The sequence below is a fragment of the Bombus pascuorum genome, chromosome 8, assembly GCF_905332965.1.
Source record: "Bombus pascuorum chromosome 8, iyBomPasc1.1, whole genome shotgun sequence".
Classification (NCBI taxonomy): Eukaryota; Metazoa; Arthropoda; class Insecta; order Hymenoptera; family Apidae; genus Bombus; species Bombus pascuorum.
In genome coordinates, this window is record NC_083495.1 from 13,393,273 (window position 1) to 13,407,316 (window position 14,044).

The 14,044-nt window shown below is 36.7% G+C and overlaps 1 protein-coding gene across 3 annotated transcripts in view; it reads right to left on the reverse strand.

The window, feature by feature from the left end:
• LOC132909885 (mannosyl-oligosaccharide 1,2-alpha-mannosidase IA) overlaps positions 1–14,044 on the reverse strand; it is a 689,092-nt gene that overhangs the window by 137,183 nt on the left and 537,865 nt on the right. Inside the window, exons 2-3 of one of the 3 annotated variants that reach the window (XM_060965080.1) lie at positions 11,886–12,026; positions 10,806–11,232 (exon numbers count right to left, since the gene is read on the reverse strand). The exons of 1 other annotated variant lie outside the window; for it this stretch is intronic. In XM_060965080.1, the coding sequence (XP_060821063.1) occupies positions 10,806–11,162 (357 nt within the window). In that variant the 5' untranslated portion in view covers positions 11,163–11,232; positions 11,886–12,026. The remainder of the gene's footprint in view (positions 1–10,805; positions 11,233–11,885; positions 12,027–14,044) is intronic. One more of the 3 variants, XM_060965081.1, reaches the window with a different exon arrangement.

A 14,044-nucleotide genomic window follows, 5' to 3' on the forward strand; every position in this document is an offset into this window, starting at 1 on the left:
TTTTTCGGACCTAATAATAAGAAACAAGACGCTTGAGCTCTATCAGAACTACTTTCGCAAAGTACTTCGTGTAAAATACGCAAAATTTATCACAGAATATCATTTTAATTTCTACAGATTATGTAATATAGGATATACGTATGGAATTTAACGTAGAATATTATTCTGATTTTGACAAAATACTCAATATAGAATATTATCTTAATTCTTGTAGGGTGTATTCTATATAAAATATAATATATATTTTATATAATATAAAACTTTGATCTATAATCTTGCCATTTCTCTTCTAGCAACAGTACACTCGAACATACCAGTTTCTTGCCTGGATCGACCAACGTTGTAAATAGACAAAGACGAACAGAGACAGAGAAGGCAAAAGATGCAAGGACCGGAATTCTACGCCGACGACGACCCTCCGGAGGTATACTATAATTATGTCTTTGTTTATTGTCGTGGGTTGAATCGCGGTTATTGTGCTTTCAGCTAATAGCGTGAATTATTCTTCGCCCAGGCGACCGACACCCTTCTCGCCATTTCACCCGTGATCTTATTCTTTGATCTGTGAATGAAAGCTCCCTGCAACGGACCGCTTACAACACGATTTCTCTCTGTCCTCCGGCGTTTCTGTCTTTGTACCACGATGGAAATGTACAAGGTGTTCTTGCGTGCCTGGGATACGATTCGAGGGTTGCTCTTGGGTGAAAAGGTAGAAATGGCAGTGTTTGGAATTCCAGGCAGTCCACACGGAAGGTGGTTTGGGTTTCATGGAGAGATTTTTTGCTTGTCATGGTACGTTGCCTTGGCTGGATGTTTCTTTCGTTGCTTGGTGGACAGGTTATTTGTAATTTATCCTTTTGCAGAGCGAAGCTGTAAAATTCTTGCGACAGAAGCAAGTGTTTTAATGTAAGTAGGAATATTAAAGATCTAGCTTAGTGAAATTAAATTAATCCAACATTCCTTTTTATTTTCTTCCGAAGCTAGACACGTGTTTTTCAACTCGTCCCAAAATTTTGTACATTCTGCTAAATCAGAGAATCTACAAAATTCCTACATGTGTCTTCTACGCGACAAAAATAACAACATCCCGTACGTTAATCATCGAAATACGTTTTACAGATCTTCGAAATACAGTTTAAACGCATTTCGCACACTACATTAAATATCGTCAATAATATTTATGGGTCCAAATCAGCAGTGGTACTGCTCTGTGCATGTGTTATAATTCCATATATTTCTATTTGTTTAAACTTAGACTAAGCGAACTTCATCAAGCTTTACTTCAAATTTCACAGGCTGAATAAACTTCAATGTAGATATCGAATACCTTCAGTATATTCTGGATGCACGGTAGCGTATAGAATATCGACCATACATTTCACGTAAGCTTTGTGCTTCATCGAATTTCTCATTAACCGATACCAATGTTCGCGATTTATGCAACACCCTGTACCTATCCGGCACCCTTCGCCCCTTCCGACGTCTATCGTTTCTCTCTTAGCCAACGTCTCATTAAAAGGAACCGCTTCTATTGTACCAGACCCGCTCGTTCGGCAGACAATGCGACTTTGTCGGAAGGTCCATTCGTTCGAATATCATCGCGCGTACCAAGCGCCTTCCCCACACCGGAAATGGTAATCAGACTCGAAGAAGATGCTTCTCCTGACGGCAGAATAGTTTCCACGACACAGCGAGACCGTAAAATTGAACAAGCTTCAAGGATTATGTTGCTTCAGTTGTTCTCATATTACATTATTCTTCGTATTTGTTTTTTTCTTTCTATTATTTTTTATTATTTATTAGAATTTACGTATTCTCGTAGATATTGTTCTTCTCGTATGCTTGCAAATGTTTTTTTCCACTCTTGTGGATTTCTTTTACTTCCGAAATTTTTGTTTCTATTATTTTTTACATCTCTTATATTTGACCCACCTTTCAGAATTTTATTTTACTTTCCATTAACGTAATAATAACGATAATAATTTATATTTACGTTAAATTTAACGAAATTCGAGCTAAAATTGAAGTAGAAAATTAGATTAAAAAATTAAACCAAAGCAACTTCCTCCCAAAGATTTCTATGCGGAAAATCGTTCTGATAATTCACTTTTCCGATAAATACCAGGTTGTTCAGTGACAAATGAACAAATTCTGAGAAATTCAAGATCATTCTCTTTAATCGCCAACAATGAAAATAATCCATCTTGAAAAAGTATAATTCTCTTGTGAAATTTATTTGTACAACCCGTCACAGTTAAACCGCAAAGTTTCCCCTAACTTTTTAACTCCATAAAAAAATAAAACCCTCTAAAAGATCCTGCTAAGAATAACTTTTATCCTTGAAAATATACGATTCTTCTCAATAGATACTTTTCGTAAAACCAGCAACGTTGCTGATTAACGTGTTGTTAATTCTAACAAAGGAACGTATCAGTAGGATGTTCTGAAAGCATAGTTACTATACAAGTATTGTCTAGAGACATAAGCGTTTTCCATAGAATTGAAACAATATATTCTCGTACGCAGATAGGTACGTTGGTATACACGATTTACATGCTTGCCGATAATTAGAGACAACGTTTAAAGCACGATCCCTAATACGTCGGGATTAGCGATCGTTTGAGCAGAGACGCTGCTTGGCTAATGTAATCAGATCGACGTTGCGTCGTATGGAATCGATTGTGACGTCATTCGAACAATGTTACGCGAGTTTCTGTTATTACAGAAATCTGGGTCAGGTATTGCTTAAGATTTCTTTGACCCGTACGAAAGAAGCTTTTGCTTCGAGCTTGATAAAAGATAGATTATTATCGATGTTTATGCCGATTGAATAAATAAGTTTCATGTACATTGTTATAGAGCTTCTATTTTCGATTTCTCCAAAGTCACTTAAAAAATAATTGAACTTTTATATCGAAAGAAAATTCGAAAGGACGAAGAAGAAAAAAATTGTATCAGAAATTAAATTTATATTTAGTTTGACAGGTCACTTTAAATAAAACTAAGGTTCAAAAAGGAACATTGGAAAGTAGGAAAATAATTTGCACTTAACACCTGCTCTGTTCGAAAATCACAATTTTATATAATACAATTTTACGTTTCAATAAAATTCGAATTAACAAGAAAAGGCAACGTTGCGCCGTAAATTTAACAAAATCTACACGAATGTTTATAACGTTAAAAAAACACTTAATATTCGTTTTGGTTAGCAAACACTTGGCCTAATCTCGTGGAACACCGGGGGCAAATTTTCCCTTAAACAAGCAATCTATATTCAAAATAATCGAAAACGTCGAATCACCGAGAGCAAGTTAAATGAGGGTGGGTTTTTATTCGCGCGACGATCGACCCCCGTAAACGGGATCTATTCAAGATGCAGCGTGAACAGTAAATCGAGATCTATCCCGAACGTGGTTTACCCATTTCGTGAATTACGCGAGTCCACTCGCAAAGCAAATTGCTTCGTTCGGAATGAACGATGTATACCTCGACCAACCGGGAGATCTATAAGCTCCCGTATATAACGGTGTGAAGCTCCAAAACGTTTCGCAAAGCTTACCGCGGAGAATTCGCGACTATGTGTTCCCTGGGATCCAATTACAGAACTAATTATATCCTACGATCGTAAAAATAACACGCTATTAGACTGCGAAACGGGATTCAGCATCGGTTAAAATGGAAAAGGAAAAAGAAACAGATAGGATTTATTCGCGATTTTAGGACGAATGGGAGTTTCGTGAATGGAATTTGAACCAATTTAGAGAAGTATTTATTGGGCGCAGAAAAGGATAATTACGAGGCTCTTTGGATATAATAATTTACATGGTAGCTAACAATGTCAGTGCATTGATAAGTGGCAAATTGTACGTCGTAGATTGTTATGTAACAATTTCTTGTTGTATACAGTGACGGGTAAAAGAAAGTTTTAAATTGATACACTAGGAATTTTAGTAATTTTATACTAAAAATTATTCATACATTGGTAAAAGTCAAATATTCTGTAATATATGTTTTATTTACTCGTTGCTCTTATTAGATATAACTCTAAACTAACTTTCGTAAAATCGTGCCTTTTTACATGTTTATACCTCATATTTTATAAACCTTCTTCTGTCCGCTACTCTGTATATAAAAATATGTAATCGAAAATTTGTTAATAACGTTTAGGGTATTTGTATATATCGATTCTGATTAGTATTTGTGAATCGATAAGTGGTAAGTTATGAGCTTTTGTTCAAAGCGGTTGAAATTCAATGTACTGTTTGAAGAAAGATAAAGTACCCTTTAAAAAATATCCTGCGGATACGAGAAGTAACCGAGTTCAATAAATCGGCCCGATAAACTGGATAATAGCGCAGGTTGATCGTTTTTTGATAAACTCAGAATCGACTGGATATAGAGGATCGGATGGAAGTCGATTAAATTCTAAATCAAGAAAGCAAGATTTGTCGATTGGTATTCCGATGCATCATAGGGAAAACGCATCAGTACACTCAATTGACACTTTCAACGATATTCGTTCGTTCAACTCTATTTTTGCCACGTCACCCTTCAACCTTTTCCATTCGTGTAAATTACTTTCGCGTACTTTTTAATGGAACTTTCTTTTGATATCCCCCTCCTCACTCTGTACGCCCATTAAACAGACATTTCTACTTCGGTTTACTTCATTTAGCGTAATGTTACGAACTCATTTATTTACTTAATTACGACGATTCTTCGATAATTAAGATTCTGTCTTCGTCTGTGGGAGGATTCCTTTTCGAATTTTACGTTGCTATTTTCCACCATGACAGGTAAACTCTTAGATCGATTTAAGAGAATTTAATATTGAAATGCAAGTTTCTCTGAACTTTCATGTATAATTACAAGCGTTCACGCACAAATTCAAATATCTATTTTGTAGAAAGAAAAGTACAGAACAAACGGAAAACTGTAATTATTCGCATGGTACATAAAGCAATGATAAAACAGGTAATACAAAACGATATTTCACTCATCTCGCTGTGTTTAAAAGTGCAAATAGAGTCGATACCAATATGTAATTCCTGCATTTCAAAGTCGATTAAAATCTTGATATCAGTCACTGAAAGCAGCTATTTTCACGTTTCACGAGATTTCCGTCTTTTTCCTTCGCAAATCTCCGTGTCTATTGACATTAGTCGTAATTAAACGATAACGCTCTAATTAATCTTGCTTTCTATATATTACGGTATCTTCCGAAAGGCTCCTGCTTTATCTCCTTTTGCCCAAAATCATCAAAAACCACAGAGACCACGAAATTTTCTATGTGCATGCCACCGGTCGTATTCCAAAGGATTAACCGCAACCTAACCCTCCGTTGGAAATTTTATTTTTACCATCGTCTCGTCGTCTGCATATTGTATCGTTCAAGCCCGTCAATTTTCCCTTCTTACATTTGTGCGTCTTAGAAAAACCCTCCGGAATTCTTGAATATTCTTTTTGAGGTTTCTACGATATCGTCCAATACTTTTCTATTGCTACGTGCCATCGTAGTTGTTAAGGTTATTCAGTGGATGGAATTAAAGAAATGCGTGAGCAAACTGCAAGGTATTGAAAGTGTATATATTGTGAATAGTAAATTACAAAATATGTGGTACTATGTAAGCCGATCCAGATCCTCTCGCTAGCAACGTTACCCTGAGACTAAAGACAACTGCCTCAACCAACGTCGGACGTGTACCGCTTATGGCCTTTCCTAAACGCATTCTTTTGTCTATGCGCCTTCGAAGACCTTAGGCGGTTGAGAAACCGAAGACCAGATGTAGAGTTTTCTCAGAAGTGACGATCACTTCAACAGTAGTGTTCTTTTCTCCTGTTTTTAAGCAAAGCAAGGTTTAAATACAGAAAAGACGAAAAATTTCTTTAAATTACCGATCGAAAGTACAAATGGCAGGCCGCCGATCTTATTTGCCACGTAAAATCCGCGAAAGAAGACTCCCAATTTCCCGGCTTTCCCTCAAAATCATCGACAATCGTCCGAAGCGATCGCATGTATAATTTAGCCACATTCCATCGATTGAAGCGTATTAAGCACGAAGACCGCCGATATCTAGCGATTCCTATGCATGGCTTTCAATTAGAGGGCAGAATTTCAGACAAATCTATCGTCCAGAAGGGATTAATGCGAACAATGATAATCAGCCGGTCGAAATAGATTTATAGGAACAGAACCTGTGCACAGAGACACGGGAACCGAACTGCGCATACAGACAAGGGAACAAGACAGATAGGGACAACTATGGGGGAAAAGAGGGAAAGGGGTGGGAAGTAGAAAGACGGACGAGCTTTCAAAGGGATAATCGCTCCGGCAATGTTCCAAACGGCCTTGATGTGATTGACTCATTATCGCACGGATCTTGCTCCGCGAACGGAATTATCGCGGATATCCAGTTTACTGCTCTTTGCTAAATTAATTACACACGGCAAGTCGTTATACATCCGACTTCTCCAATCCGATCAATTTTGACATCCTCCCTGGTATTCTGTTGCACCTTCACCTTGAAACTTGTTACGTAATATTGCCGATTTTTTTCTTATTCGATACTTTTTTTTTTTCTTGGTATAGTTTTAAAGTGTTTGAATAGTCGAGTTACTGTCGATAAGGCGTATTTTGATTTGAGAATTATGGATAAAGTGCATTGCAATGATTTTATTCTTTGTAATGTTCATAGCTACGAGTGACAGCACGTTACGAGTCGTAATTTATAATACGATTGAATTAACTATCAAAAATATATCTAGAAAATAGAATGCGACAAAAATGAATACGTACGAACACGTACCTCATTTTTCGAAGATATTCTACGAAATTCTGTACTTCCATTTATTAAATATCTCCTACTTTACGATGTCAATCTTCGTTAACTAAATCTGCGTTTCTAAATTCGATCTTTCACTTCACGATGGTTTTGTACCAATAAACGTGTTAAAATTGGCTGGCTATGTTTGGGCAAAAATATTCGTACAGCTATAAATTTGTTCAAAAAACTCTATTTAAAAGTATGTTTAAATTTTAAAAGTATTTAAAAGTATTATTTAAAATAAATACGACTATAGCACTGAATTTCTTTCAAAATCACTTGCTTCCTTGATTTACCAAGCTCGGTTATTGCGACAAATTTATGTTAAAAATTCGCAAGTTTCAAAACAAATCTTAAAAAACGACGTTTGTTACATTCTTACATTTTTCTGCCTCTCGATTTATAGAGACGACCGATATGATTTCTAATTATTTCACTTTTTATCTCAACATGAATTTCCTCTTACCGAGCCGAACAGTCCAAGAAGCTACATAAAAGTATCATTTCGTTTCTGCGTTTGTTTTAAATTCAATGAAGGAGAGAACCAAGCTCAATCCGGCAAGAGATTTCGATGATTTCGTGCAGACGTTGAACGAACATGATGGAAAAATTCGGTGATTTCCACATCGGCTGCTGCGGTTTCGCTTCAAGTCCCTCGACGACGCGGCAAAAAGGGCGGAAATTAAAGAGAATCGCAAAGGGAAATCGATGAATCCTTTGTCCCGCGGTGTCTGGCCAATACGAGCAGTTTGGCCGCGTAGAAAATGAGAACACGAGGGTGAAACGAGACAGCCGAGAAAATGACACGAAAGATCGACCGAGATAGTGGATTAGTCAAACGTAATTTCACGACTGTTCCAATTTTACGCGCTATTTCGATCCGTAGAAGCCACCGATTATGCATTTCGAGTTTGCAAAGAACGATCTGAAGATGGTATTCGCGCTTTCCTTCTGATTTTGTCGCGAGAATTTCCATTTTAGAGCTTTCGAATTTTAGACATTCAAATGTTCATGGAAATTTATGTCTTGATGAACATAATTGAAGAAATCGGACCTTAGTAGAAATTCGTTTCACTTATTCAATTATTTACATATTTGCATGTTTCATGTTTTTGTATTCGTGTTATGTGCGTAAGTTTCTGCATCTTGAAATTTTCCATAAATGTATAACGATTAAAGACGAGAACTTTCTATATCTTGAATTTTATAATTTCTATTTCTTTTTCTATAATATAATATTCAAAAATACATTTCTCGTATTTTAAAACATAAACATAGAAATGCTTGAAATTTTGATTTCCAGCGATAAGAATAAATTAAATTGAGTTGAATTTGACATATTTACGCTCGTCGTTATAGGATTGCTCTGAACGTAAAATAATGTAATATAATATAAATATAATGTGTCATATATGTAGATTTTTGCGAACAGAAATAAATAAATATAAGTTTATAGAACTGTCAAGATGCTACGACTTTCACGATGATGCATACGAAACATATTCAATTCGAAATAAAAAACAAAATTTTATTTGAATAAATTTAAGTTTGGAATAACTTTACATCGTGCACGATGTTTAAATTCCGATGTTTATTCCGTACTGTGAGAACAGGTATGAATCAATAATTTCGTATGAATATTCATAGCTAGTGACTGAGTTTCCAGTGTTAGAAACGTGAGAAGGGACCGAATACTCGAGTTTAGAATGCAAAAGGAGAGAATATTCGATGTTTAACGTAGCATTAACTGTAAGGATTACTAGTGATATTCATGGGAATTCTGAAAATTCTTAATATTTTCTTGTATCATATGCATCCATAAATCTTTACGCAGTCCAATTACTACTATTAGGTGTATTGTGCAAATATTTGCATCGCCAAATTTTACCATTTAATATTTATCAAATTTTATTAAAATTTCATCTGCTCCGATTCATGAGAATTCGGGATAAAGATTGAAACTCGATCTTGAAAATCTTGAAAATCTTGAAAATCTTGCAACCCGAAACGAAAGGGTCCGAGGTGAGTAAAAGTTTCTTTATCAAATTTTTGTTGGTATTTTCGATTACGAATGAATTGTATTAAAAAAAAAAAAAAGTAAAGAACATTCGGTTTCTAGTACAAAAAGATGATATAACGACGTAATAAAATATCTTCTTGACGCGGAACGATCAAAAGTACAAGACGGTTTGAACCGTTATTTTTAGATCGCTGCTCGAGGAAAGAAGGAAATTTTTAAATTGGAAATTAAAATCGTGCGTATCTTTGGTCAAATGTTTCATATTCAAGGTATAACGAACACTATTTAACAAGAATCAAGGAACAAGAATATATACCGAACGAGTGGACTAACTTTAAAGCGATTAGATTTTGACGTACAAACGATTTTTACGAATCCATCATCGATTTTGAGGGGAACTATGTGTTACATTTATGAATTTTATTTTGTAATTTTATTATGTACCTGCATACAGATTGACCATATCGTCGAACAATAAAAACAAAATAGAACGACGATTATTTCAATTTTGGTTAACCACATACCGCACCGTGAAACGTAACGAGAATGAACACTCGAATCAAGAAATTGCACGTTGCTGATAAAAATTCTCTTTAATCGTAACGCAAACGCTCATTCGGTGGAAGTAAATTGTTTTAAACGAGCAGGTTCGACAGGCCGATATCTCGTCTATTTCCACCGGAACTCTGATCGCTAAACCACGTGTTCGGAATTATACTGTATCGAACGGTAACGAACGACGTTTTCTGTTTGAACGACGAATTGCCGGTTTCTCCCCTTAAACGGAGGCGGAAGCATCGCACGATGTAAAAACTCGGGCCACAGGGAAATTAAGTAATCGTTAAATCACTGCCAGCATCCGAAATGAACGTTTTGAGGCCGAGGCAGGGCTTCAATTACTGCATCACGAAATGACGGATAATTTCAGTTATACCGGGTCCTGGTATCGTTCCAAAAATTACGTGTATTACAAGCAGAAGACGTAGACCGAGATTACTCACCTTTATCCAATTACTCGTACACAGGGATTCAACGAGGAGAAAGTTGCCGCCTCCTTCTGACTTACCTCCTCTCTCTTTTACACTCGTTAACGATGCTTCGTGGTATGTAGGGCGCTTTACCACGCTACCTACTTGCAATGTGTCTGATGGTAATGCGACTTGGAAATGGCAATTTCAATGAAAACTTAATTCTGTAATCTCTTACCTCGCTAACTTGCAAAAGCTGATGTCTAATGTGGGTGACTCTTCGGTGAGTTTGAGATCGCGTATACACTGTTCATAAATATTAGCACACTTAAGAGAGCTTAGGTAAACTTGAACAATCCTCGGAAAATTATCAAAATGTTTGAGCTTAATTAACGTTTCAAACGAGATCAGTCTTAAACTCACACTGAAACCTATTCACAAAAAGATCATTAGTCGTTCTAACTCTCGGAATTAAATTACTCCTGGAAGGTCACTGAATTTCTTTTCGCAAAAAGACCCTACAAAACCTTTTACCCCATCGCGCTCTGTCGTTGATCGAACTCAAACTCACGCTGAAACCTTCGGGGATCTCAGTCCTCGTCCAGAAGCAACGAACTTCGACGCAGATTTATCGATTTCTCTTCAAAAAAATATATATAATACTTCTTACCTGATCGCATTACATCGTTACTTAAACCCAAACACACACTGAACGCCTAAAGAAGCCGCGCTCCGCATTCGTAAGCAGCTCTCGAAATAAAAATTACTCCCGACAGACCTCTCGATTTCTCTCGGAAATAAAAATTCCAAAAAACATCTATAAAACCTCTCACCCCATAGCATCAAAGCACGTAGGCAATTCGAAGACATAGCAGTAATTATCATCGCGAAACTGGCGATTGCTATCTGTTATACGATGCGGAAACAGAGTACGTCAAAAGGAGAGACAGAGGGCGAGAGAGAAACAGAGGGAAACACGGTTGAATCGCTTACCTCTTTGATCTTCTCGCGGCGCTGATTAGTCACGTCATCCAGAGGTGGATTAGGCGGTCTAATGACGTAGGGTCCGGGTACAGAAATCGGCGGGGGTCCAACCGCGGATGGCTCGACCTGTCTATGCTTGAAGTCCAGTCGTCGATCCTTATCTTCGGGTTTCGGTTCATCCTGGCCCGGGACCACGTTGCTCTGTACCCAGGCTGGATTTACTTGCTGTTCGTTTCGCTCTTCCGGCGCCACACCACGTTCGACGACGTTCGCCAAGTCGCGACGCGTGACGAACGTGCCAGTCAGAAGGACGATCAGTATCACGGACAGGAGTCCGCTGATCGCCAGCCTCTGCATCAGCCGCATCTCGTCCAGGCACTTGCTGCACTCCCACAAGCCGCCCGGAGTTGCAGATGTTGCGCTCGTATTGGCGGAGCTGTGTGTACAATATTACATCTCGCTAAAAAGTGATCTATCCTCTCTTATTTCAGTTTTTTTTCTTTTCATTTTTTTTTTTTTTTTTTTTTTTGAGGGGGATATTTTTAAAGCGACTTTCAAGCGTTATAAGATTATTGGTTAGAATGTTTTTAAACTACAGCTGGTTGTAATTCTGGCAAACTCCCCCTATCAAATATAGGTTTTTAGCGTGAACGTTAGAAGATCTTGTCAGTGATCGTGACGAATAATCAGAATATTCGTACGACTGTTTTATACGAAACGAAGCTTAGAAAGTACGTGACAATAGTTAAAAATATAAAATTGACGAACTATCAAGTGCAAAAGCTTTAAGCGGACGCTTGTAAACGTTGAACTTTCACTTCTCAAATCGACCATTGAACGAAAAAATCTACTTCGAGGAGAAACAAACGTCTTAAAAATGTTATAGTATCGAATGAAAATTGTCCGTATACGAAACAGAAGCAAATTAAATTGTAACGTTGCGATCGCGCAGTTTCTGCGATCGGCCGAAACTGTAACGTAGGAAACGCGACGTTTTCGTCGATATAATCGACGATTGCTTTTCAAATCGAAAACGGGGATGAATAACGAGAAATCAGGTGAGAGTGCGAACACACCGGAGGCACTTACTTGCGAGCCACCTGTTGTGGGTAATTCGAGCACCCTGACGAATGCTCAATGGTCGTTTTAAGTAGCCTTCAACGACAGCAGCCGCGCGTTTTCAGCTCGCGTCCCGCTGCTTCGATCTCATCGACTCGAAATTCTCGACAGCTGCGAAGAGAAATTCACTGTGTTCAACGAAGAAACATGAACTATCAGAGAAATGGATCATTTTTTTCTATCGATTGCTCGTCGTTTCCTTGAGTTCGACTCGGTATTATCGCAATTCGTAGTATGTCGTCGCCGCAAGGTTTATCTTTTATTTCTTGGCTTTTCTATTATTTACATTTTTATTTATCGTAATGGAATTTTGTTTATTCTAGTGGAATTCTATTTATTTTAGTTTTAAAGAAGGTATAGCTTCGTGTGTGTACTTTTCAGAATTTTTAGACTATTGACAGGCGTATTGTAACCCAAAAGCTTTGGATTATAATTTCCTGGAACATTTATAACTGACGAAAGCAGGTGAAATAAGAAACAATGTATAATGATTCACTGTTTCCTTTCTTCTGTAGATTAATAACAGTTTTCTGTATAGTGTTCGATGTTTGTCTTTCACCTCTTGCTCTGTCATTATGTTTTCCATTAATACCAATTTTGTTACCAAGTTAACAATGCCATAAATTCGTGATCAGTATTCGTAAATAAACATCCTTTAATTCGAGGAAAATGCAATAGTAACTGTTATTTATTCTAAATTCAGCAAACAACCTCTATAAAAACACCGATATGAAAGAACATCTGTAATTACGAAATTATTCTAACGTTAACGTAAATGAGCCTCCATGGAAGTTTCAAATGCTCAATAAAAAAAAGGAACGTTCAATAAAAAAATTCCTATCTTCAGCACAGATCAAACTACGTAAACTCTGCTCCAAAGCGATGTTCTTTTTTTGGGAGAAATAAAGTAAGCCCCGTTATGAATTTTAATTTATTTCGACGAAAATCAAACGCGAAACGAAATGGAGTGTGCTCGAACAGGAATTTAAATAGGGAGAAATACTGAGATATTTAAAGACAATGGCAATTGTTAAGTGACGTGAAAGCGTAATTGCTCAACCATCAATGAAACGCATTTTCGTTTCAATATGCATTAAACGCACTTCACGTTACGTGCAGTTTCAATGACACCGTGATCTCGATTAGCAACGGCCGATAATCGCATTTTCAAATTAACAAATCAGCCCTCGTTATCAATTAAACTTTTAATTAAGAACAATAGCGCCTACATATCCTTGCTTTCTCTCCACACGTTTGCCTTTTCGCTGCCATATCCATACGCCGTTTCGTCGTCATACGCGATCAGACTTTATCTGAAAATACGGCTGAAAGCAACTGAGGATTTTTATGAAATTATTATACAAATTAATCAGAAAATTGTATAATTATGGGATTAGAAATTACCGAATATCGATCAATTTTAATTATACATTGGTTTCCTTGCAAATGTAGATACTATGATGCAATTTATTGCTAACGGATTGATAATTTGAGAGACGAACTACTGTGTCTTTATTAAGCTTATAAGTTTGAAATTGTTAAATATTTAAGCGATATGTAAATTCGGAGCACGTGTCGAGTTGAAAAAGAGATTTGCTGGGAATTTTAAAAGAATCTACAAGTATTACGTTCCTAATAGCATGAAACAAATTAACAGTCAGAGGTTGTAAATTTGTAAATTCAGTGAAAATAGCAAATAACAGACGAAGAAGCGTATGAAGCATCGAGTAGATAAAAATGAAAGATCATTTAGTTGGTAATCGTTGATATTGAAAGAATTCTTTATTAAACAAGTAATTAACTTTTAACAATTATTTACACTTGGACATCCAGTTTAACAGTCACAGTATTTGCATAGGAATCAATTACAGCTAGCTAAGTTAAACTGTATCATTTAGTGGAACTTTCACTCGACTACAGAAATTCGATATTACGAAACCAAAAAGTAGGTCCTGATAAAGAAAAAAAAAAAAAAAAAAGAATGCTACACTGAAAAATATTGGTCTGGGCAAATACTTTTTCCAATCACTGTAGAGAACTGCTGCAAATGTTTCGGATATCCATTTAACAAAAACAAAAACAGAAACATCTGCTTGTCCAATTCTTTCTTTAACACTGCAATTGTGTCG